This window comes from Gopherus evgoodei, chromosome 2, assembly GCF_007399415.2.
Source record: "Gopherus evgoodei ecotype Sinaloan lineage chromosome 2, rGopEvg1_v1.p, whole genome shotgun sequence".
In the NCBI taxonomy this organism is placed as follows: domain Eukaryota; kingdom Metazoa; phylum Chordata; order Testudines; family Testudinidae; genus Gopherus; species Gopherus evgoodei.
Window position 1 is genome coordinate 231,576,092 of NC_044323.1, and position 26,415 is coordinate 231,602,506.

Genomic DNA, 26,415 nt, shown 5'->3' on the forward strand with positions numbered 1-26,415 from the left:
GTGCAGTGATTATTGTATACGAACTCAGAAGTGCATTCATTTAAGCCTTCAGTACATATTTAATTCATGTTTTTAATATATATTTGTTTTTTAGTGAGTGATGGAATAAGCTACACTTGTTTTTGGATGGATTACACTACATACGAACTGAAAGTTATACCTCCTTGCAAGGCTATGAAAAAGGCCCTAAAACAATTCTTTTCAAACAGCTGGGCAGCAAAAAGCTTTTGAATGGATCACACTTACAGCAGACCATTAGTTGAATGGGATCAGCATTTCTTCTGCTAAATAATCTGAAGTTAAGGATCTGGAAAAGAGACTTTTGCAGAGATGACCCATTTACAAACTGGACTTAGTCCAGAGACTATAGAGAAAGCCCGTCTGGAACTGAATGAAAACCCAGACATTTTGCATCAGGATATCCAACAAGTCAGGGACATGATCATCACCAGGCCTGACATTGGGTTTTTACGTACGGATGATGCCTTCATCTTGAGATTTCTCCGAGCCAGAAAGTTTCACCAAACAGATGCCTTCAGACTGCTGGCCCAGTACTTCCAGTACCGCCAGTTAAACCTGGATATGTTCAAGAACTTCAAGGCTGATGATCCTGGGATCAAACGGGCTCTGATTGATGGATTCCCTGGAGTGCTGGAAAAACGTGATCACTACGGCAGGAAGATTCTTCTGCTTTTTGCAGCTAACTGGGATCAGAGTAGGTAAATGTAGTGTACTTATATATTTATACACACACAAAACCTGTTCATTGTTGATTAATGACCATATTATAGGCAATGAGATCATTTTGATAACATGTATTCTAAACATGAGTCCATTTCACTAAAGCCTTCATCTAATGTGATTGTCTATCATTTCTCATACCTTGCCACAGAGGATTTACTATACATCACTTCAAACAGGTAGCTCATATTTTTCCATAACGTTTGCAGGTTTAAGCCAGACAATTGCCTCATGTAGGAGATACAGCCTCTGAATGATATATTGACAAGAATGGCATCTTAATTTCTACACACTTTGGTGCTTGTGGATAGGTTAGATATTTGGGAGATATAATCAGGCAAAGGGTATTTTCAGTTCAGCCTATTTCTGCTATAATATGTTACAACCAAAGATCTCTTCCAGCCCCTAAAATAAAATTATATTAAAATTTAATGTGACTATTTAGTCAGCTCCCTCTACCTCTTTGAGGTAGTATAGACATATATGAAAGGGCCAGATCTGGAATGTTCTTCTCACAGTATCTTTCTCTTCTCAGGTCGCTCCTCTGCAGTTCTTCTGCCTGCATGATGAGGTTGAGAAACTTAATAAAATACAGGATTTTAATGTCAACTATAGATTTTCAGCACAGGGTAGCTCAAGCTGCAAAAGCTCAGATTCAAATTTTGAACTTCCCAAACATTGCACTGTTCTATTCCAGGGATTTGGGATGGCTCATTATAAAGATACGGCCCATAAGCAGTATAATCTATATTAGGATTAAGATTTTAATCCCAAAACTCAGTGCTGGTTAGACTGGGGGTTTGTTACTCTTGGTGGAATTCTGTGCCATTTTGCCATGCAGAATTCATGGCACACACAGATTTTCTTCCTTCCCTGTGGAAAAATGACTTTTTGCTGAGGAAGCAAAGGCAAGTCACAAGAACGGTCATGTGCTCTCCCCAGCAGCATGGGTGCCTGGAGCACCTGGTAGAGCGTGAAATCACTGCAGGGGGGCACTTTGGGGCAAGCCTGACCCTTGCACTGTGTCAGTGATTTCCTATCTCCATTCAGCCAGTGGCCTATGCTTCCCACTGCCAGGCTGGAGCCTCCACATTTATTTATTGACCGCAAAATTTGCAAAATTTTAAAATATTGTGTGCAGATTTTTTTTTTTTGGGTGCAGTTATCTCAAGAGTAAAAGTATGTCTTTCAAACTCAGGAATTAGTAGATAAGTCTAGAGCTGTGCCTATGTTTTATTTTTGAAGGTTTTTTTGGACATGTTTTTAACCCATATGTTATCATGTATGGAAAACTCAGATGTATGTGTCATTTGCCTTTGCATGTGCAAATTCAGGATAATACACTCAGCTATGTTGTTCTGCATGTGCAAAAGTAGTTTGTTCACTTTGGGTGACATCTTGGCCCAAGTGAAGTCAATGTCAAAACTCCCATTGACTTAAATGGGGCTAGGATTTCACCCTCCATGAAACGTGTACATTTTTGGCCAATATTTGTAAAGCTGAGTTTTTGCCAGAAAATAGACACCCTTCTACCCATCCTCTAAAACAGCTATTGGCCAAATATGTGCTGCCATGCTCAGTCTCTTTCAAGCAGGTTTATTCTCGTAACACAAGCAAATAAACAAACAGTAAATAGTTTTTTGTCTCAGGCTTCAGGGACCCACAGGTCTCCAGCACCCTGCTCCTGGCAGCTTCCTAGTTCTAGTCACCTCAATTCCCTTCCTGGAGCAGTAGACCCAGGTCTGCCTCCCTCAGCACCTAGCCCCTTGCTCTAGACACTCACTACAGGAGTTAGTTCTGCTCCAGCATGGCTTTCCTTCCCCTAGGCATACCATATTCCAGTACCTCTCTCCCCTCTCTGGCTAGCCTCTAGCCCCCTTAGCTGACTGGATTGGGCTCATGTGCTTTGATACAGGGGAGATAGGCCCAGTCTACTCACAGAGACCAGCTACCCTGGGACTCATCAGAGCAAAGCTGAAAAGACAGATGAATGAACATATATCTTGACTGAATACAAGACATCAGCTTTTGAGGCCAGGAACATTTGGGCTGCATTGGTTGAATTAAGGGATTTAAGTATTATGCAGCGCTAGCCTTAGGTTTCTGAGAGTCCTTAGCAGAAAAGATTCATAAGAGTCACCTGCTCCATCAGCCCTTGCTCTGGGAAAGCTGAAGATACCATCAGCCAGGCTCACTCCCCGATATCTTGAAAGAAAAATGATTCTCGCCAGATCTCAGTTAGACTTTGCTGAAATTCAGAGAGTGGTGCACTTCCTCTTTCTCTATATATCGTATGTTTAAAAATGATCAAAGCAATCCTACACTCAAAAATAGTTTAATTCTGAAAAGAGAAGCCTTACCTTTTGCAGAGGGGATTCTGTGTCTACCTACTGGTTGCTCTGATAATAGAGGAAATACATCATCTTTTCCAAAGAGCAAGGAATTTTTGGAATTACAAAGCATGAGATAACTTCTACGTATAGTATCTTCCATGGTGAGTCCTATCCCTGTATCAACCTTACAATGGGGTCAGGGCATAGTGGATGGTGAGTGCTACTATATGGCCTGGGGGAGGATTCTTTTCCTTTCCTGGCCTCAGCAGAGCTTGCAAGTGCACCTGAGCTCTACAATAGGGGCAGGATTCATTCCCTAAATAAATACAGGGGTTCACTTCACTTTATATACCACCATTTTGGGAACAGAATTCAGTGGACTGTATATTACATTTAGGGACAGGAAGTGGTGAACACAATGTCTAATTAAAGCAACGAGGAAGAAGAATGTTATTACCCAGATTAGATTTTGGCTAGGATAGTGAGTCAGACAATACATACTTGAGAAAATTGCCATAGGAGAATCTTATATGACCACAAGATGTCAGCAACTTGGTTTTCCATCTCATCTGAAAGATAACATCGATACCTGCACAGTGCCTGCTGCCAATATACTGGGACAATGGTTCAGTACTGACACAAATGGAAGGATTTGGCCTCCTGAATCTTTCTTCTTTCCCATTCAGAGGACTAAATCTTCCTTCCCTTTAACACTACACGTGTGAGTGAATCCAGAATAAGGCAGAGTGTGAATTTAAATCAGATTAACTAGTCCTGATTAACTCAGCATGTGGACGCTTTTATCTGGAATGGAGTTAATTAGGAATTGTTAATGAGGAATAACTATTCCAGGGTAACCCTCCAGGTAGAAAAGCCCTAAATCATAATTTAGACAGTATAACCCCACCTAAAATTTGCTATAATTTATAAACTCAGTTCCAGAGGAGACATTCTCTGAAGTGGCATTTACTTTTTTAATATTCCTTATAATGCAGTGGGTATGTGGATCACATGTATGAGTGAGTGGAATAGTTTGGAAACCTTTTAGATTCATAGATTTTAGGGTTAGAAGAGACCATTGTAATCATCTAGCCTGACCTCTTACATTAAACAAGTCATAGATTTTTATCAAGTGATTCCTGCATCAAGCCCATAACTTCTGGTTGTGCCAGAATGTATCTTATAGAAAGACATTCAATCTTAATTTAAAGACTTCAAGTGGTGGAAAATCCACCATGTCCCTAGGTAAGTTGCTTCAGTGGTTAATTACTCTTACTGTTAAAAATGTGCTTTGCATTTCTAGTCTGAATTTGTCTAGCTAAGGTTTCCAGACATTGGATCTTTTTATGGTTTTGTCTGCTAGATTAAAGAGTCCTCTACTATCAGGAATGTTCTCCACATATAGATACTTTTATACGTTGATCAAGTCATCTCTTAACCTACTGTTTGATAAACTAAATAGATTGACCTTCTTTAGTCTATCAGTCTAAAGCAGTATCAGAGGGGTAGCCGTGTTAGTCTGGATCTGTAAAAGCAGCAAAGAATCCTGTGGCACCTTATAGACTAACAGACACTTTGGAGCATGAGCTTTCGTGGGTGAATTCACCCACGAAAGCTCATGCTCCAAAGCGTCTGTTAGTCTATAAGGTGCCAGGATTCTTTGCTGCTTTTACAGTCTAAAGCAGGCTTTCCAGATCTCTAATAATTTTATAAAAGCAGCAAAGAATCCTGTGGCACCTTATAGACTAACAGACTTTTTGGAGCATGAGCTTTCATGGGTGAATACCCACTTCGTCAGATGACGAAGTGGGTATTCACCCACGAAAACTCATGCTGCAAAAAGTCTGTTAGTCTATAAGGTGCCACAGGATTCTTTGCTGCTTTTACAGATCCAGACTAATACGACTACCCCTCTGATACTTAATAATTTTATAGCTTTTTTCACTACCCTTTCCAGTTTCTCAACCTCTTTTTTAAAGTGTGGACACCAGATCTAGACACAATATTCCAGCAATGGTCTCACTAATGCTGTATAATGTGGTAATAAGGCTTCCCATATTCTACTTGATATTCCCTTGCTTATACATCCAAGAATTGCATTTGCTCTCTTAGCCACCACATCACACTGCAAGCTAATGTTCAGTTCACATCCTCTTCTGAGACACTGCTTTCCAAATTATAGACTCCCATCCAATAAATGTGCCCTACATTCTTGGCTCCTACGTTTACTTTACATTTTCCTGTATTAAAATGTGTGTTTCTAAAGTAAGCCCCCCTGCCCTATAGACTGCTCTGAAAAAGTGACTTGTCCTTTTCATTATTTACCACTTCACCAATTTTTATGTCATCTGCAAACTCTACCAGCAACGATCTTATGTTTTCTTCCAAATCATTGATAAAGATGTTGAATACCATATGGTTTTGGGACCCCACTAGAGATCTCCTCCTCCCCAATGAATGACAATTCCCTAGTTACAATTACTTTTTGAGATCTATCAGTTAGCCAGTTTTTAATCCATTTAATATGTGCTGCATTGATTTTGTATAGCATAATTTTTTAATCAGAACGTTTTGCAGAATTAAGTCAAATGTTTACAGAAGAATATATATCATTACAGTTCCTTCATCAACCAGACTAGTAATTTAATCAAAATCAAGGTAGCCCAACCCGCTGCTTCACCAATGAATCCAATATGAAATAGAAACGTTTAAAAGAGTCAAATACAATAACTAGTTTCCTTTTAAAATGTCTTCCCTTACTTGCAATTAGATTTCAGAAGACCTTTACTAGTTGATTCAACCATCCCTGGCTTTGGTACTGCTATTGCCACTGCTAATATATTTAACTTGCACTCAGGACTGCTATATGGGTTTCACTGAGAGTTTGGGTGCACGAATAATGCAGGATCAGACTTTATAACTCTCCCAACTGCTCCTCTGATTCAAGATATTTCTTTCAAAAACGTGCATACAGGGTGAAATCCCTCCCAGTGTAGAGAGCCAGGACAAGAACTATGCACCATGTAAGTCTCATTTAAAGTCTTTAGGGCATAAGTGGAATATTAGTGATGCATCAGTCCCTTATAATGTTATGGAAATAGAGTTGTTTTGTTTTTGTTTTGTTTTTTCATTCTTTATAGTTGGACTGTTTGTATCACAGAATATGTCATGTGACTTCAACAGATATTGCTGAAGAGTCAGGGGGGGAAATGTTTCTTTGTTTACAATATACATTTCTGTACCAGCTGCTGCTCATCAATTCTCTTCTATTAACCCAAAAGTCTTAAGTGCCAAACACTTATCATTCTGTGTGAAAGTGTATGGAGAGTTTCAAAAGGATAAAAATTACTCCAACATAGCAGTGGAACAGCAGCTATAATTTTTTTTAAAGGATTATGATAAAGTAAGTTATGCGCATGCTAAGAATATTCATGATGATGTAATTATGAGGATATTATCATCACTGGATCCTGTTAGTATGACTGAATATATTTTAGATGCTGATTACTGTAATATATTTGGAGGATAGCCTCAATTGTTTAATAGAATACCAAGGAATAAATGCTTGCTGGCATTGACTTATAGATGCAGCCAAACTACAGCAATAACTCAAACTCATAGTTGTTTAATATGAAAAATTATTGCTAAGATACAACCAACCATAGTATCAGAATGATTTTTACGAAGAGAGTCTTTGTCTTTGGTTAGGACATGGCATACAACATAGCAAAAACTGTTTAGATGGTACAGTGTCCAAGAACCTGGTTATAGATAATCAAATGAATTAGTTAGTTTAAAATGATGACATTTTTTAGGAAGGGTTTAAAACGTTAATAAAGTTTATGGGGTGGAAAAGGAGAGAGAGATTTAAGCAGAATAATAATTTCAGGCAGTGACGTGTGGAAAAAGAATGATGGATCAGACACAGAGGATGTGAGATAGCTCAGTCCCAAAATTGTTTAATTCAACCATAGGAGACAAGTGAACTCACTTCCTATCAATAAGAAAGACAGGTCCCTAGAAGATCCTGCAAGGAGGGTACCAGTTTATGGCAGGGCTATCAAGCAATGAGAAAGGTGAGATGACCTGTGAGTCCTGGACTCAGAAACCCAGGAAAGAGGAGGAAAGGGAACTGCTGGGGGAAAGGACAAACAAGCTAATGTTGAAAAGTGAAATAGGATTGACTGAGGGGGAAAGCACCAGATGGGTTGGGAAGTCAAACATGTGAAGAGTAAGAGGAAAGGTACTGGCTGGAAGGGGTGATTTTGGGAGTGGGACTGAGATTTGTGAGGGAAGGCCCAGGGAGATGAGGCAGGTGGGTGATAGGGCTGTCCTGGTGGAGTAAGAGGAGCAAAAGAAGCTAACTACATGAGAATTGAAAAGAGGGATATGGAAATTAGAGGAAAGGTGACTTCTGTGTCATGTGCCCCTTTGTGAAAAAAGAAACCAAACAAAACCCAGGAGTTATGCAAGAAGAAGAGAGATTAAATGGACATGTACACACCCATGCTGGGATTTGCTGCATTCCACAGTTTTAACCCAAGTGTTTTCATTTACATCGACTGCAAATGGCCTCTATAGACCAAAACTCTGTGTGTGTGAATGAGTGTCTGTGTGTGAGAGAGAGAGAATGAATAAGGGTGATTTTAAGCAAGAAGGTGGGAGGGAGTGCTAGTTTTACACTACTGGAAAATGACTATAATCCTACCAGATCTGGATAAGCCTGATTTAAGACTAGATTCTTCCAGAGGCATGTTGCCAAAGCCCCCTATATCAATAGAATATAACTGAGATCACATCAGTACTAATTTTATCTGGATTCTTTGTCTCTTTGGACGTTTGGAAATAAATTTGGGAATAATCAGAAGCCGTGTATTTTATTGTATATGGTCGCTCCTTCAGCTGCTATAAGCAGCAGTTTAAGATGTGTTCAGTCAGAATTTCCTTTTTTTTTGTTTTTGGTTAGAACTTTGTGCATATCAAGTTTTGCAAATACTAGATATTCGGATCATTTTTTAATTTATCAACCTAATTAAAATAGTTAAAACATCTTCACTTGTTATTTGAGAAATAGACTGCACGGGGGGTGGAAGGGTGGGGAAGAGTTCTCCAGTTGGATAGCTAATAAAATTTTCACATTAGAAGTTTTATAAATGAGTGGAGAGAGAGAGACAGAGATAGATTCTTTAAATATGATTGAAATTGTAAAATTTTAATCTATTTCTTAATATAGGCAAAATGTATCCTAAGGCCATCACTTATTTATAATGCTTTCCTTTGAACTTGGAGCCTCAATATCAATTATATTTTACAAAATAAGAGTCACCTCTTCTACAACAATCCTGTGAAGTACTGAATTTCCTCAGCTTCCAGTAATTTGTAAGACTGACTAAGTAATATTTCAAAACTGCTGATGTTAGAAAATTGTAACGACAGTATTTTGCAAAGGGTCTTTCTGGGATGAACAAGGTGATTCTGAAAACATTACTGGATATACAGGGTGTGAGTAGTTTGCAGGAGAGTGAGGTGACTTGTAATTTACCAAATGTCCTCTAAAAATCCAATAAGTAAGAGAGAGAGAGGAGGGGCAAGAGGGGAAAGAATGAGAAAAAAATAATTCCAATAAGTCAATGTTATCAAAAACCAATCCTGAATGCTGATAGGTGACTGCTTTGATATATGACATCTTGCTTTTCAAGATTATTAAGTATATAGGGATTAACATACCTGTGTATGCAGCAAAGAATCCTGTGGCACCTTATAGACTAACAGACGTTTTGGAGCATGAGCTTTCGTGGGTGACCCACCATATTCACCCACGAAAGCTCATGCTCCAAAACGTCTGTTAGTCTATAAGGTGCCACAGGATTCTTTGCTGCTTTTACAGATCCAGACTAACACGGCTACCCCTCTGATACTTGATACCTGTGTATATGAGTGGGCACTGTAAAAAAGAGGCTGAGCAGTAATCACATTAACCAGAATAAGAGTTTCCAAAGCATCAAAGAGCAGAAAATGGAAAATGCAAGTTGAGGACTGGAAACTCTGTCTACAATTAAATTCTATCTGTGCTCACAAGGTCGATATTTTTAATAAGCACAGAGAGCATAGTGACAAGAGAGAATTGCTTTTTCCATCATCCCAAGATGAATTTCAGCTCCAGAAAAATCATATAGGGCACATTTGTAGCCGGGGTCATAATACAACACAGCCAGATACCTACCTGCTGGAATAGACCATTTTACTATCTATTTTCCGATCATGCTGAGTACAGTTGCCTTAGCAGGGGTTGATTTTCAAAGGAACAGGTAGAGCAAAGTGTCAGAATCTTTGTCTGTGTTTTCTCCTTCTTGAAACACAACACCATTATTCCACTGAAGTTGAGATGTAACTGAAGTATGTATGTGCATGAGTTTACACATAGACCCGACTATCATTCATACAGCAGTATAAATCACATCTCCAAAGTAGCCATTGTATATAAGATTAGTAACAAATTGTTTTCAAATAACCAAGCATTTACATAACTGCCCACAATACATCTTTGTAGCCATAATGATATACCAGGTCCAAATTCAGGATCTGTCTACTCATTTACACTGGTGTAAATCAGAAATAGCTGCATTGATGTCAATAGCATTACAGTGGCATACTTTTAAAAAGCATAAAATATGAATTTAATGTACATGAGAAATCATAACTGCTCTTCAGAGTGAATCAATATCTTTCCCACTTCACCCATGCCCACCTCCCAAAATAATAACTTGCAAGTTACCAAGTACGTAGCCTATAAAATAAATTGGAACTTCATGCCCTTGCTTCTTCTTTTATTCAATACTGTTTCATTTATTGAGTTCCAAATTCTTCCAGTGAAGAGATACAAATGGTGCCTGCTCCTTTTACGTCCATGTCAGTGTCCCTTTCCCTCACCACAAGGTCAAATTCATGTAACTCCACTGAACTACTCCTGATTTACATTGAAGTGAGAGGAGAAACAGGAGAAACAGGTCCTTCATGTGCACAACTTAGGTGCCTTGGCTGAGTTCAGAACAACACTGATAGCTTTGAATGATCATCTCAGTGCAATGCAAATGTTTGTTACACTTACCTAATCAAGTTGATTACCATGCAGCTTGTTCCATGAAAATTAGTTACATCCCTAATACCACTTCTGATAGGGCCAGCCCACAACATTTTGGCCCCTGAGGTGGGGAGCTAAAATGGCGCCCCCATGCCCCCTCACTTGGCCCAAACCTTTGAAAGGTCTCAATTCTGCCTTCTTCCTGTTCTACTCCTCTCATTGTACTGCTCTGCTACCTACCCCAATAAAGGAGAACTAACAACTTAAAATGCCTTGTTCAAAAATTTTATGTAACACTTAACTTTCAAACGCCTGAACAGCAAATGTAACTTTTCTTGTCTGCATAGTAAACACTGGGATTTTTCTCTGTTTGAATAATCAAGGTGGTGCTTTCTGTGCCTTCTTGGTTGCAAAGATTTGAACTGCTTCCTGAAGGTCCACAGTCTGGGCCAACCAGCCTCTCCTGTGTCATTGTGGAGTGTAGATGTGTTTTTATTAACTTCAGCTTGGAGAAGCTGCGTTCTCCACTGGCAACTGTTACAGGAAGTGTTAGAAGTATGCACAGAGCAACAAAAGCATTTGGAAAGAGGATGGTCATCTTATTTGTGAACATATATTCCTGAACAGCCTTTGGAGTTGATCCTGCTGAAATTTATCTTAAAAGGGCTTTCAGTTCATCGTCTAAATCACTCGCATCAATATCGCTCATGTCATCATGTGTCAACACTTTCTCTAGTGCCTTGCATGCTGGTGTAGGTCTTCTTCAGGTATAGCAAGGAGTTTTGGAATATCATACAACATCCCAAATATACTGCTGTGTTCCTTGAGCTGGATGAAATGTTCTTCAGCTGATTGTATTGCACAATCTAGTACATGGTTAAAGAATTCAACTTTGAATTGTTGTTTGGGGTCTCTTTTGGGGATTATCCGGTGCCTCGTAATCAAAATGTCTTCTTCTTCGGTGACTCTTGTATTCTTGAATGGGTGGGAAAAAAGCTTCAATGTGAAGTTCCTCTGCCACTTCTGTGCACTCTTCAGAACATTTTGAAATCCCTTATCAGACCGGTAAGACTGTAGATACGACTCTGCTTTGTCCAGTTGTTCCATTGCTCCAGCTGTATCAAGGTCCACACCTTGGAGTTTCTTGCTTACAACATTTATTTCAAACAGTATGTCATGCCACAACACTAAGCCACACAGAAATTTGAAGTTATGTATGGTTCTGGTGATTCCATTTCCCTCTGCCACTGTTCTCCCATGAAAGTTCCTATCATGACATTATCTTCCATAATGGCAACTATGGCATCATCTATCTTCCCAATTTAGTGTTTAATAGGCTTTAACACCTCCACTCGACTTTCCCATCTTATGGCATTAGGTGGTTTCAGTGTCAGAGATGATGTTACCAGATGTTCCTTCAAAATTTGCCATTGATGAGTTGATGCAGAGAAAAATACATAAATGCTTTGAATTACATTAAAAAATTCAGCAGCCTCACTAGAAGCTGATGCTGCATCACTGATCACCAAGTTCAATGAATAAGAACTGCAGGGGACAAAAAAAGTTCTAGGGTTTAACTCTCGGATCTGTGTCTGCACTCCTCTGTTCTTTCCTCTCATGTTGGCACCATTATCGTAACCCTGACCTCTCATGTCAGCTATCGCCAATTCCTGTATCTTCCATTTTTTAAGAAGCACATTTGTCATACCAGCTCCTGTAGTATCATCAGTGTCAATAAATTCTAGAAAATACTCTCTGACAGTCACCGTTGCAGGGACATTTTCACTAGGTTCAGTTGTTGTTACAAAATGCACAGCTAAAGTCATTTGTTCCGTATGGCTGATGTCAGGTGTACAGTCCAGAATAACAGAGTAATATCTTGCTGACTTCAGATCTGCCACAATCTTCTGTTTGACTTTCGTTGCCAGTAACTGTATGATCTCATTTTTAATTGTTTTTCCAAGGTAGTGGTGTGTGTATATTTCTTGGGTGGTGTCTCTTCTTAGAGGCTCCTGGAGTACAGCATCAAACTCAGCCATCAGCTCCACAATTTTAAGGAAGTTTCCACTGTTTGGCACATACAGCTGATCTGAAATGCCACAGAGTGCTACATTTTGGGTCGCAAGCGTTCTCACAGTGGCAGTGAGCCTTTTCAGAACATTTTGCCAGTAAAGAGACTCTGATGCAATCTTCTCTTGATGTTGACCATCTATGGTGGCCTTTAACCTTAGTCCCATCTCAAGCTCTTTCCACCTATGGAATGCTCTCTGATGATTTGCTGCCTTCTCATGGCATGCCAGATTTCTAGCCAGATTTTTCCAGTTCTTTGTTCTTGTAGAACCCAATGTGGCTGGAACATTAGACTGGAAGAGTTTACAACAAAAACAGTATGCAGCATTCTGGGTTTTTAAGTACATAAGCCATGGCCACTCCACTTTGTCACCATTGGGGATTTCATGCCAGTAATGTGTTGGGGAACATGACCTTTTTCACTTGCTGTGGCCCATGCAGTGCAAGGAAGTCCCCCAGACTAGTGCTCAAGTGGGTCCACAGTCCTGGATCATCTAGACTTAAAGAACTAAACTCAACAGCAGCTGTTTTTGCACCTCCATCACACTGTTCTCTGAACTACACTTTTCTTCAGGAATGTGCATGGTTACATCCATTGGAGATGGAGATATGTATGCTGCAGTAGCTGCCAGGTCACCTGCACTCTGACTAACTAGAAGATCAGGCATCTCCTCACCAGGGCCAGAAGGCTCACCGTGAACATTTGTGTCTATGTATCTCAGGAGAGCTCCTTCCTGCTTAGACAGAAAAGCTTCTTTTGCTTTCTTTCTTTTTCCGAATGCTGCCCCAGAGGGGCATTTTCTTCTTTCACTCATAACTGGTGTTCTGTGCCAGTTATAGTGGCTCTCAACACTCAGTTGAAGGGGACAAATAACCAGGTTGGTAACAAGGCCTGAGTGAGGGAAGATATCACTGTCTTAAGGGCGTAACTGGGTCCTACTACTTCAGTTGACTGTCTGTTCTCCTCAAGTCAGTTCAGGGAAGCAGCAAGAAACAGGAAGCTCCCTGAGAAGCTAGTGTTAATCAGTCCAGGCTCCTGAGAGTGCTAGAGAGGTACATAGACTCATAGACTCATAGACTCCAGGACTGGAAGGGACCTCGAGAGGTCATCGAGTCCAGTCCCCTACCCTCATGGCAGGACCAAATATTGTCTAGATCATCCCTAATAGACATTTATCTAACCTACTCTTAAATATCTCCAGAGATGGAGATTCCACAACTTCCCTAGGCAATCTATTCCACTGTTTAACTACCCTGACAGTTAGGAACTTTTTCCTAATGTCCAACCTAAATCTCCCTTGCTGCAGTTTAAGCCCATTGCTTCTTGTTCTATCATTGGAGGCTAAGGTGAACAAGTTTTCTCCCTCCTCCTGATGACACCTTTTAGATACCTGAAAACTGCTATCATGTCCCCTCTCAGTCTTCTCTTTTCCAAACTAAACAAACCCAGTTCCTTCAGCCTTCCTTCATAAGTCATGTTCTCAAGACCTTTAATCATTCTCGTTGCTCTTCTCTGGACCCTCTCAAATTTCTCCACATCTTTCTTGACATAAGAGGCTCCTCTTCCTCTCTCTCCCTGCAGCTCCTGCTGCTTTCTGTTATTTTCTCTCACCTTTTCTCCTGCCTATCTGTATATCTCTTGTGCCCTCCTTCCTCCAGCACAGCACTCCACATCTCTGTGCATCTAGAGCAGAGAGAGAATACATGTGCATCAGCAGCAGACATCATATTCTACACTCTGGGTCCTAGTGGTGCCCCCCAACAGTCTGGCCCTGAGGCAATCGCCTCAGTTCACCTCATGATAAGGCCAGCCATGACTTCTGATGTGCATTCCAATATCTTACCAAAGAGTAGAATTCAATAAATACTGAATAGCAGTAGTGCAAATGCATTATACAGTTCAGTGCATGAGTTCAAAAAATAAGCAGGCAGAAGACGAAATTAAACCCTTGCTCCTGGATGACTGCCAGGGAAATATTACATGTAAAAGAATAAAATCCACTAACCTAGAAGATGTTGTCTTCACTTAATTATTCTTCTCCATCCACTTTCAACGAGAAATGTGTGAATAACTGATTTTTCAGTATTCCGGTCAAACCAAAAACTTGGAAAAATTTCATTTCAAATCCAACAAAATAGTTCATTGAATCCAAAACAAAATGTTTTATAGCATTTTCAAGGTCTTTAAAACATTTTTTAAAAACAAAATTGAACTGGAATTTAAAACAAAAAGTCCATTTGAACTGAAAAATCCAAATGTTTAATTTAAAAAGTGTCAAAATGAAATGTTTCAACTTTTTCAGGATTTTTTTTCCCAGCTGCAACAATACAATAAATTCCCCACAAATCTGTGAAATGTTTCAGTCAACCCGAACCTGCATTTTTGACAAAAAAAAGTTTTGGCTGAAAATTTTCACCCAGCTTTAATTCTACCTTTAATTCTTTCCCTTTCTTTTCCCCTCCAACCTATTTTATTTTCTTTCTCAGTCTTCTTTCTCACCTCTCTCTCTTTAACCTGAATGATTCACTATAGTATCTTCCCATTTTATTCCTCTGGCTCTTCCTTTCTTCTGCCCCTTGCTCTCCTATTTTGTTATCCCCTCTTCTGATGTATCTTTCTGATTGTTCCCTCCAGGTACCTGTTTTTCAACTTGGACTTTCCCTCTTCCTCCACTCCCACCCCTTTCCCCTCTATACCTCTGATCCTGACCTATCCTCCTAGAAACAGCTTCTTAAGATTTTTGAATATGAAAGATTTGTGAATATGGTTTCCTGGGCCAAATCTTAATACTCGGTTGTGTAAGTGCAAACAGGAGCAAAACAGTTTAAGCTTATAAAGAAAATAGTCTTCTCTAAAATCTTTCTTCAAATATTCCTCAAAACTCATTTCAAAGCTGTAATAAAAAGGAGTAAGCTCTGATCCAACAGAAAAACTATAGAAAATTGCTCCATTTTTCAGTTTCTCATTCTAATCCAAGCGATTGCTTAGCCACCCACTGCAATTTAAATTCAGTTTCACTTTATTAAAACCCTTCATTTTTTTTTGGATGGAAGGGTGCTTGCAATTCTAGGCAGGAAATACTGGGTGGAAATTTGAGGATGCCCTAGATAGGATGAATAAGTGAAAAAACAAGAAATGAATGCCTAACATCTTCCTATTATTCTCTACTGATACACATCTCTCTCTCACACACATACTTATTTTCCTTCAGTTAACGCTTTCCACAGCTCATTTAAAACATAATTCATTGGTGCAGCAACATTCAAACTATTTGGTGATTTACTCTAAAAACAGTGATAACTCCACATCAAAACCCAGTATGTTCTTTATTAGATAGACACACAGTACCTGATGTGTCTATCATTGCAGGTTTATTTCTAGCAGATGCTTTAGGCTGAAGAGGGGGCCTTGCCCCCAGTTTTTAGATAAAAGCATTTGGGTTGGATTGTTTTAGTTCAGACAGAAGCTTTTGAAAAGGATAAACCAATTAAGTGCTTTGAGTAAAGAACATGAAGATTATGTCAGTGGATTGCGTATCTATAAGTGCTGTAGGATACCTTGTATTTAAAGATGCTTTATGAAACCAAATTCTCTCCTAATATCTAATTCCCAGTTCTTTAATATTTTCTATGTGCTTTATTCATCTCTCATGCTTGAAAAATGCAACCACTGAGGATAACTTGGATGTTAAGTTATTCGCTATAGTCATCATTTCCCACACTTAGGTCCATATCCTCTAAGGTCTATAAATACCTTTGAGGATCTGAACTTTAGTGCTCACAGCCTGCCGCACACCTCCGAAGATGATGACTACAAGACCCCTGTTGCTCTCAGTATCTAGTAAGTGCATCACACTGGTTTAGGACCTTGTAACAGGGAAGCACTCATCTCTCACGTGTGCCCCCTTCTGCGTGGGTGTGTTTGCTGTCTTTCGGTTCTGGTGACCCCTGTCAGTGGTTTCTCAGGTATTTTTTCAGTGACTCAGCCCTTCGGCTGAGCCACACACACTATCTGTATATGAATCAGAACAGACCTCTTCCAGGGTATATAGTCCGCCAGGGGGCTATCTCAGTACCCCTTGGTTGGTGTTTCACTAGCCCTCCATGGGCTCAGTCTTTAAGTAGTCCTGGCCCTAGTATGGAGCCATACCTGCAGGGCTTCCTCCTGGAGACACTACCTTCCTGCAGCCCTTCCTTAGGCTCACTTAGTCCCTGCAGCCAGCCAAGAGCTCATTGTTGCTCCCCCAATCCCTGCTGACACTGAGCTGTCTGTGGTCCTGTGGCTCTTTCAGCCATCCAGGAACACAGTCCTCTCTTCTGTAGCTCCAGGCAGCAACTGACTGCTGCTCTGTTCGGCAGCTTCTTTTATATAGCCTGGTTGTGCCCTGATTGGCTGCTCTCTGCAGCCTCTCTAATTGGCTGCTTCTACACAACCACTCTAGGGTGCTTGGAGGACTTCCTGGAATGGGGTGTAGGAGGATGCTAAGGCCTCCAGCAGGGGGCTTCTAGGCCTAGTCCATCCTATCACACACCTCTCCCCTCAGACAGGATTAGGGTGGGGTTCTATTGCTGTCTTCTGCCCTGCTTTAACAGGGTCTTCTCCTTCCCAGACTTCTGTCTGGAAAGCGTTTTTCTCTGTCCTTTTGCCCCTTTAGTCAGGGTCTATTTTCCCAGGTCTCTCTCACCTAGAGAGCATTTAAGAGTCCTTTGCCTCCGAGACTTCGGGGTCTCTGCACGCCACAGCTCATCCATCCCTGAATGCCGAGCCTCCACTTCTGTCCTGAGGTAATATACCAGGTGGAGCAGGCATTATTTCTCCTCCTTAGCAAACTGGAAATCCATGACCAGCTGTTCTCTCTGTCACCTGAGATCCTCCACTTCACTCTCCAGCCATTCAGTTAGCTCATCAATACTTAAGCGGGAACTCATCGAGCCGGCCTGATCTACCTTTTTCTCTTTTCCCTTTTGCTAACCTGTTCACTGTGAGATACAGCCTGGGTTCTCACCATAGCTGGCTGACCTTGAAAATCTGTCTGGGTCCCAGCTATGTCCCACTGCTCCTGGGATTCTGTCTGGGTTCCCACACTATCCATCTGTACTCCGAGCCCCTAAATTCAGGGTAAGGTGTCAGTGAAGGCAGGGGATGTGGGGAAGTGGCCCAGGGAGCTGAAGGCAGTTTTGCTAAAGGGGCAGAGTGGCAGGTGGCTGCTATTCTTAGGGTCCCTGGGCTCCGACCAGAAGGAGTGGGTGGGCCTGTGTCCTCCCTCTTTCCCCCAGGCCACTGATGAAGGGCTTACATTGTACAGCAACATACCCAGAGAATGGAGAGCTGGGGCCAGAACAAAGTAAGAGGGTGAAACCATTGCCTACAGGAAGGAAGCCTTGAGAGTACAGCCTGATACCAGGGTCAGGACTGGTTTAAAGACCTCAGACATACCTGACCAGAGTAGGGTGCTCACAAGAGGTGGGTGACCTATATGCAGCTCTCTAATAATACAGATGTTCAAATTGTTGTGAGAGGACGATAGGATGCAGGGTGTGTCTGCATCCCACTATGTGCTTAGTCATTTTGCAGTTCAGAATCTATAGTCAGACAATGTTTCAAGAAATAGTCCTCCAAGGTAATCAACACTGATTTGCTGGCATTTCCCAAAAGGAGGAAATTCCAGGAATTAAATTAAAGCATTCATGCACAAGTATGTTGAGAGGAATGACATGCAGGAGAGGTGAGGGAGAAGGGAAATTATGTGCGCACTTTTTATCTTCAGAGGTATTTTTATTTCCATGGTGGGGGAAATGATCTCACTATGTGTGGCCTTTAAAGTCCAGATCCTGTCCATTGTCTGAGATCTGTCTACATCTTCATGTAGGAGAATCCCAGGGATTGTGTGACTAGCCCTGTGCCACTTGCTCCAAGCCTCCCAGACACAACATAGTGGGCATGGTGGAGTGTGACTGGGGGCAGGAAGCGTGGCCAAAGAACCACTGTGCTGTGGCTATCCCTGACTGTTAATGGTGCCTTTGGGACCATTACATCCAGGAGTAGTTCGCCGGTATAAACCCACTTTCCCCTTTATTTCCCCTCCCTCCCCCAGCTACACTGGAGCACTGCTTTGGTGCAGCCCTGAGATTTTTAAATACTCTTATTGGAATACTCTCAGGGCTGTTAATCTGGAAATATTGCCTGTCTCACAATGCCACTGTGGTAGGTCTGAAATATACATTGTTTACTGTGCCTTCCCATTCAATGATTCAAGAATCAAGTAAGGCTGTAAATTCTGAAGCTTTTATTTACCATGCTTTGGTAAAGTGCAGAATGTGTAAGCAGGGAAGTGATATATAGACAACAGCCGAGAGTAAAGTAAAATATAAACAGATATAAACATGGAATATAAATATAGTTATATCCAAACTCATAGTGACAGCCATACACAAATAAGTGGTTGCCTATTGTGTTATACTTATAAAAGAGCAGTAGAGTAATGCTAGCAAGGCTGTGGTCACTGACCAACGAGCCAGTTTCAAACATTTATTATTAACTTTATTTAATTATAACACAGTAGCATTTAGGTGATCCAATCGAGATCACAGTCCCATTGTGCTAGGCACTGTGCAACCTACAGTAAGAGACTGTCCCTGCCTAAGAGACCTTACAGTCTAAATAGAGAATCTAGATCGAGAGTGGGAGAAAAAAAACACTATCAACTCCATTTTACAGATAGGGAGCTGAGGCACGAGGAGATGAAGTGATTTGCTCCAGGTCACAGAGTGAATCTGTGGCAAAATCAGAAAATGAACTCAAGTCTCTTGAATCGCACGTTTTAACCCCAGGAAATATTTCTTCTCCAGCTGCAGAGTTTCTGGGCAACATTCCCTCTCTTCCCATGTCTAAAAGAAATGTACATGAATCTTCTCATTTGTGTGCAATGTTACCTTTGGGTCTCAGAATCATTTCTATCGGTTTCTGTACATTTTTGAAGCACCCTGTTCCAACTGAAAGGACTCTAAGTTTTAGTTCTGCCTATCCCTTGCAGTCATGTACGGATTTAGGGTGTGGAGCTACACTAAAGGGAGCAGTGTAGGAGGAATGTTCTTCATAGCTAGAGAGACTATGACCTGTGTTGTCCACAGAGAGCAACACTGGATGAAGCCTTTGATACAGAGCAGTCAGCCAGGAACCAAATGAGTCCCTTGAGGTCAAAGCCCCCACAAAATAGCCAATGAGGAAACATGCTAGTCACCTCCTTGCAGTCATCCGACTTAGGGAATGTCCCGTGAGTAGAGGACTGTCCATAAACTGTCCATAAATTGGTATGTAATTTTCAAGACCCCCTGTGATGGGTTGGACCCCTCTTCCAGGGTGCCACCTGGTGTACTGAGGTTTCACTGAACCTGCCTGCTCCACTAGCCTGGGCTCCCTCTTTCTGTTTTGCTGAATCAGACTCTCCAGCCTCTGGCAGCACACACACTCAGAGTTAGGGACGCACCAGCTGTAGAATCATACAGAGTCTGCAAGCAGCTCTCTATCGGAAGACTCAGCTAGGAAATTGCCCAGCACTCAAGTGCAGCTCCCCTCCGTAAAGTACAGCCAAAATAATATTGTCTTGCGCTGTAGAGAAATCTGTACAATGTAAGCTCATAAATTCACCCCCTCCCTCAATGTGGAGAAAGATATGCACAACTTCTTGCCCCCTCCTCCAGTTATAATAATAAACAAAACCAAGTTCATTAACTACGAAAGGCAGATTTTAAATGATTATAAGGGAGAGCAAACAGGACAAAGCAGATTAGTAAGCAAATAAAACAAAACATGCATACTAAGCTTAAGATCTTAAAGAGACTGGTTTCAAGAAGTAATCTCTCACCTTAAATGTTGCTTTGGGGCAGGATGCAGAAATTCTTGAAGATTAGCTACCCTGCTTGCAGCTGAAATCTTCAGACACCATATTCACAGACCAGATCTTTTTTTCCAGCTTGGGCTCAACTCTCCCTCCAGCTCCATTCCCCCCACCCCCATATCTTTGTTTCTCAGATCTTTCTAGCTGTCATCCTGGGTGGGGATTCAGTGAAGAGTGAACCTAGATCAACTTACTCCCCAGCCTTAAATAGAATTTACATAAGGCAGGAATCTTTTGTTTCCCTGTCTTGACCACCCTCTCCTTTTAGTGGAAAATCACTAGACGTCCGAGATGGTGTTTAGTGCCAGGTGACATGACCACCTAACCTTTTAGTGTCAAAGCAGCATCCCAGCTTCTCAGGAAGGAGAGAGATTAGTATCTTTGAAATCTTATTGTTTCTTCGTAATGGCCCATCAAAGCTAATGGCCTGCTGTCTGGTGGGTGATTTCCAAGTACACACATAGTTGTAATTGTTACCTAGTCAATATTACTAACTTTAGCTACAGAAATGATACATGCACACAAATTGGATAATCACCTTCAATAACCAATAACCTTTCCAATGATATCTCACATGACCTGTCTTGCATAAAACATATCTTAATTATGCCATATTCACATCATAACAATATTTCTTGAAGAATATGGAGTGTAACGTCATGTCCCCTATACCCATGCCTCACTTATAACAGCTTGTAACCCTGAAGCAATTGTAAATCTGTGTAAAACTGAAATGCAAAGTTAAGGACCCACCTACCTCCAATACCTTATAGATTTTATACATAGCCCACAGGACATCATCCTAGCATCTCTCTGTCTTTCTCCTTCTTTGGATCTCTAAATATGATCCAGCTGCTTAGATCCTTATGAAGCTGATGAGCAGTATGAATCCCTTACTCCAGTCACCTCCTTTCATGAAATAACAACATTTCCTGAAGAGACAATCTGAAATGGTTCCTTTTGCCATCTCATAAACCTGGCCTAGGATTTTGCTCATCATAAACTACTAATATAATTATGCCTGTTATTATAAATGGCTATTTTATTTAATTTTATTGTCACGAAATACCTAGAGAGATTAAATTAGTTCCTAGGCTAGTGGCCAAAAAAAAATTATGGTGGGCAAGTGGTGTTATGGGATACCTCACAAATTCTTCTTTCTGGAGACAACGGATCAAAGCCGAAGTACTATAGATCACAAGTTAACATTAGTTTGTTGAGATCAACCTACTCCTAGTGGATGTAGGGAACATCATAAATCTACTGCATAGTTTAGCATGAATGGAATACACATATTCCATCCGTCTGTTCTTAGTCAGTAACACTGGCCTTTCCTTTGGCTAAACTCTCTCTCTCTCTCTGTACACACACACACGCACGCCTGCACACACATGCACGCACACAGAGAGAGAACTGATTAACTACAGTTTTACAGCCACAGTAAGGGATTTATCTATGCAATGCTTGTAAAAGATTAATTTTAAAAAAATCAGTCATTTAGTATACACAAATCCTTGTTAGTTATGTTTAATTTAAAATATTATTGAAGTTTCTACTTGTGGTTGTGGAAATTTGAAATGGGCTGAAGCAGTCTAGTTGTGGTATTGATTTTGCAAAATCACATGCATTCTAGTTTTGGTTTTGCAAGCCCTAAATGACTCATAATTTTGATTTTGAATTTATGGCTCACAGGAAACAGTGAAAGGTCCCAAAATATAGGAAAGATAGAAATTGCCATATTGAATCACACCTATAGTCCGCCTGGTGCTATAGCCTGTTTCTAACATTGGCCAACACCAGATGCTTCAGAGAAATGAGTAAGAAACCTGCCATAGAAAAATATGGGCTAATCAGCTCCCCGCCCCACCATGGAGGTCTCATCTTAAATTTATGGTGGGCAAGTGGGAGATAATTAGAGATAAATTGGCTAAAGTTAGAAATACGGTTAGGGCCAAATGCTCAATCTTGTCCCTATTGCACTCAGTGAAAGTCTTACAACTGACTTCAGTCTGGATGGGTTTATGCCCAAACCTTAAAAGCTGAGTGCAGTGGGAGTGGCTGCAAGCTGTGGCATTTATGTATGCAAATGGACATTTCTTGTGCAGGCACAATGAAAGAGCAAGCACAGTGTTATTTTTGTGCTTATTACACTAAACTTCTTCTTTAAAAAAGTGCCATATTATGTCCTTATGGGATCAGTGAGTTCCAGTTGCATAAATGGCTCTATGGGGGCTCACACCCATTCTGGAGAAGGTTGCAGAAATGATGTAGGTGTTATCCTTCAGATGAAATGTTCAATTTTGGTGCTTTCAGCCTTCCTGCATCCAACCCAAAGCAGCTTGGTTTAAGAATTGAATCCAGCATGGGTAATATGCTGAGAAGCAGCTCGAAATTGCTTCTTGGTGTTCTCTATTCAGTGGAGATTAAATTCGCCCCTGTGCAGAGGGATCACATGAGGCCTGTTCCTCATTGGTGTCATGCTTAAGCTTAAGAATTACAGGGGCATGAATGGAATTTAAATAGTGCACAGGTCTTGTTCAGACATTTTTGCACAGGGGGAATTCCAATCAGGGTGAGAAAAGATATAGTAATGGAAAACAGAAGGGACGAGACCTATGGAAATAGTTACACTTTAAAATCAATAAAATATACATGGCTTGTTGTATTTTAAAGTAAAACATTTAGATTTTGGTGAAAAAGCCTCCATAAAACCCTGGGGGCCAGCTACATGTAAATTTTTGCATTTGGTGAATTCCAGTTGGAAGTGTGTCATCTATGTTGATTGATTGTGGCACTCTTCTATCACTGACAATGCTTACTATTGTCTCTGGGTGCTTACTTGGGTCAAAGGGATGTATGCACAGCTCCAGTTTCCTAATAGCAGCTTCTCTGTCCATTGCAACTGCAGCAATTCTTGACTTCAAATGCAACAGAAGAGATCCTCAAAGAAGAAATGGTGTGTACTCTGTTTGGTTTATAATTTATGAATTGCTATAATTGTCCGATACTTGAAAATTAATTCTTATGATTGAATAGATAAGAATTTGTTAAGTGCGCATGCTCTGCGAATACAAGAATATGCCTTCTGTCATGGTTTGGGGAGAAAGAGAGGGCCTAATAGCAAGGTATACTGCTAATACAGACACTGATACATTGTCAATGACTGTGCAGCTAACTTCTTGTGAAGTACGTCTAGTTGACACCTCTGTCTGCTGCTGCTTCTTTAGATTAGACCTAGCATTAGCTATCCTCATGTCGCCAGAGTCAGTGAACATTGATGTTGGTACAGGAGCCAAATCATGTGGCAAAATGTTTTTGATATCAGCCTGTTGTGAACTTAAAGGGAGGCTTATGAATAGATAAGGTTAGTGTCAAATACCTTTTGTTGGACAAGCTTGTGTTACTCCAGGGCAGATACAGTAGCTCTTACATCAGTAGCCCCATTGACATCTGTGGGGCTGCACCTACAGGTAAAGGATCAGGTCCACAAATAACAAAATGCTAGATAGAGCCATCCTTATTAATGGTGAGCAGTCCCATGCTCCTAGTGTAAGGCAATCAGGGGTGAAAGTAACTTAGAGGACTTACCGGTACTGCCGGAGTCCTGAAGGGGGTGGCCTCAACTGGAAGAGGCGGGGCCTCAACCGGAAGAGGTGGTGCCTCTCAAGATTTAAAGGCCCTGGGGCACGGCTGTGGCTGAGAGTCCCAGGGCCTTTAAATCAACCTGGGGCTCCCAGCTGAAGAGGTTGCTGGGAACCCCAAGGGCTCAGGGGCAAATTAAAGGGCCTGGGGCTCTGGCCACCATGGAGCTCTGGGCCCTTTAAATCCTTCTCGCAGCTCTGGCTGCCGGAGCCATGGGTGGGATTTAAAGGGCTCTGGGGTGCCCACAGCCACGGGAGCTCTGACCTCTTTAAATCTGGCCCCTGCCCAGCCGCTCGAGCCATGGGTGGGGTTCAAAGGGCTCTGGGCTGCCTGCAGTCACAAGGAGCCCAGAGCCTTTAAATCAACGCCACGGAAGCCGGTGCGGTCCGGCACAGTGTACTGGCTCTTGCTGGTACACCGTATTGGACCATACCGGCTTACTTTCACCTCTGAAGGCCATTAAAATCTATGGGACCACTTAGGATACTGTCTAATATGAGTAAAGGTGACAGAATCCAAAGCATATATATTAATGAGTCCAGTGGCTCTCAACCAGGAGTACATGTACCCCTCGGGGTACACAGAGGTCTTCCAGTGGGTACATCAACTCATTTAGGTATTTGCCTAGTTTTACAACAGCCTACATAAAAAGCACTAGCAAAGTCAGTACAAACTAAAATTTCATACAGACAATGACTTGTTTATACTGCTCTGTATACTATATACTGAAATGTAAGTACAATATTTACATTCCAATTGATTTATTTTATAATAACATGAGAAAGTAAGCAATTTTTCAGTAATAGTGTGCCTGTGACACTTTTGTATGTTTAAGTCTGATTTTGTAAGCAAGTAGTTTTTAAGTGAGGTGAAACTTGGGGGTACGCAAGACAAATCAGATTCCTGAAAGGGGTACAGTAGTCTGGAAAGATTGAGAGCCACTGAATTAGCCTTTCTGCTTTGGTGATCTGGGCTAAAATACATTTTACTGAAGTCACAAGAGTTTGAATGAATGTGAGAGATCTCAACCTAGAACATGTTTGTATCATTATACAGCACAGCTGGCTGTCTCTGCTCAGGAGAGGCTCTGGAATTGAGAAGCAGGAACCATACAGCTCAAAAACAAAGTGCATTGGCAGAACTATGGGGAGAAAGGCTGGAGTTTGTACAATGCCTGTTGACTCTAAGGATTGGCTAGAGCTAGGCAGTCTGTCTAGCTCACTATTTCAAAAGTTCACTATTTCATAAACATTAATCCAACAATAATTTTCCATAGCACAGTAATGAAAACTGGAGATTTTCCCTACTGCCTCCATTCAGCAAGATAATTAAGCACATGACTATTTTTATGCCTATGAATAGTCCCATGGAAATTAACTACAGAGACAAAGTGCAGCAATGGAACTGTTCATATGCTTGAAATTAGGTATGTGCTCAAGTACCTTGCTGAAGTGGGACCTAAGTCACCAACATATATGTCATGTACAGAAATGAAACCAGCACACGTCCTTAAATATAGAGCCCTGATTCATTTATACAGTACTAAAATTACAAAATGTTAGCTAATGCTGAATGCAAGTTAAAGAAGTGGCAGAGAATTCTGTGAGACCTCTGATTTATTCAGTTTAAATATAAACAAATTCATAAGCAGGGTGGCTGGGAAAGTTTTCATTCTTTGCATTACTACAGATGGAAACTAACAAACAATGTATTGGGATTTATCCCGCAAAAGCTTAGCTTGCTGTATTTTGTCTCTGAGGTTTGGTATTGCAGTAAAGGCCCTTTAATAATATTTTGGAGAAGTCACAGTGCTAGCTAAAATAAAGAAAAATATACACCGTAGTTGCTTTAAAAGATACTCCTCAGATTTTCAAGTAGCCCAAACATGTCATAAGAATGTGTTTAAATCGATAGGAGTACAACCCCCAAGTCCTGATTTTCGATTTTTGATGTAATGTTACTGTAAGACAGCAATAGAGAAAAGGGGCCAGCCAAATTATATTACCAAACCCTGCAACTTCATCAAGGACTCCCATCATATCAAATTATAGTCTTCGTAAATTAAATCTTCCAAAGGGCTGACTCAATTTTTTATAATGCAAGTTTCTCCTTCCATGTCCTGTACATCTGAGTCTTTCCCCCACAGGTGCTTTTACAAAACAACAGCCTCAGTAAATCAAGGTATGAACATGGTGACATCAAGTCCAAGATAAAGACAGTCATTTACTGGCATCATATCTGTCAGATCACAAGCAGGACTAATTCTGGCTTTTTGTTCATTAAAGCTTTTGGTATGTGTTCTTTATCACATCTATTTGCTATATGCATTAGCACATAAGTAGCTATTTATAATTAAACAAGTGGGCACAACGGTGACTTCAGTTACCTAACTTCTCTGATAAGTCTCTGTAAATGCACGATGTGGGAGTGTCTTATTGCTACTGTGAGAAAAATCATTTAGCTTTCATTACATTGGTTTCACATGATGGCCAGCAATGCCCCTCTGCCATGTACATTGGCCAAACCGGACAATGTCTAGGCAAAAGAATAAATGGACACAAATCTGACATCAGGAATCATAACATTCAAAAACCAGTAGGACCTGTCTGGTCACTCAATAACAGACCTGAGGGTGGCAATTTTGCAACAG

At 40.9% G+C, this 26,415-nt stretch overlaps 1 protein-coding gene across 1 annotated transcript in view; it reads left to right on the top strand.

The window, feature by feature from the left end:
* The window catches only part of CLVS1 (clavesin 1), a 134,265-nt gene that overhangs the window by 11,642 nt on the left and 96,208 nt on the right, over positions 1-26,415 (top strand). Inside the window, 1 exon segment of the mRNA XM_030553159.1 lies at positions 95-719. Coding sequence (XP_030409019.1) covers positions 331-719 — 389 coding nt within the window. The 5' untranslated portion in view covers positions 95-330.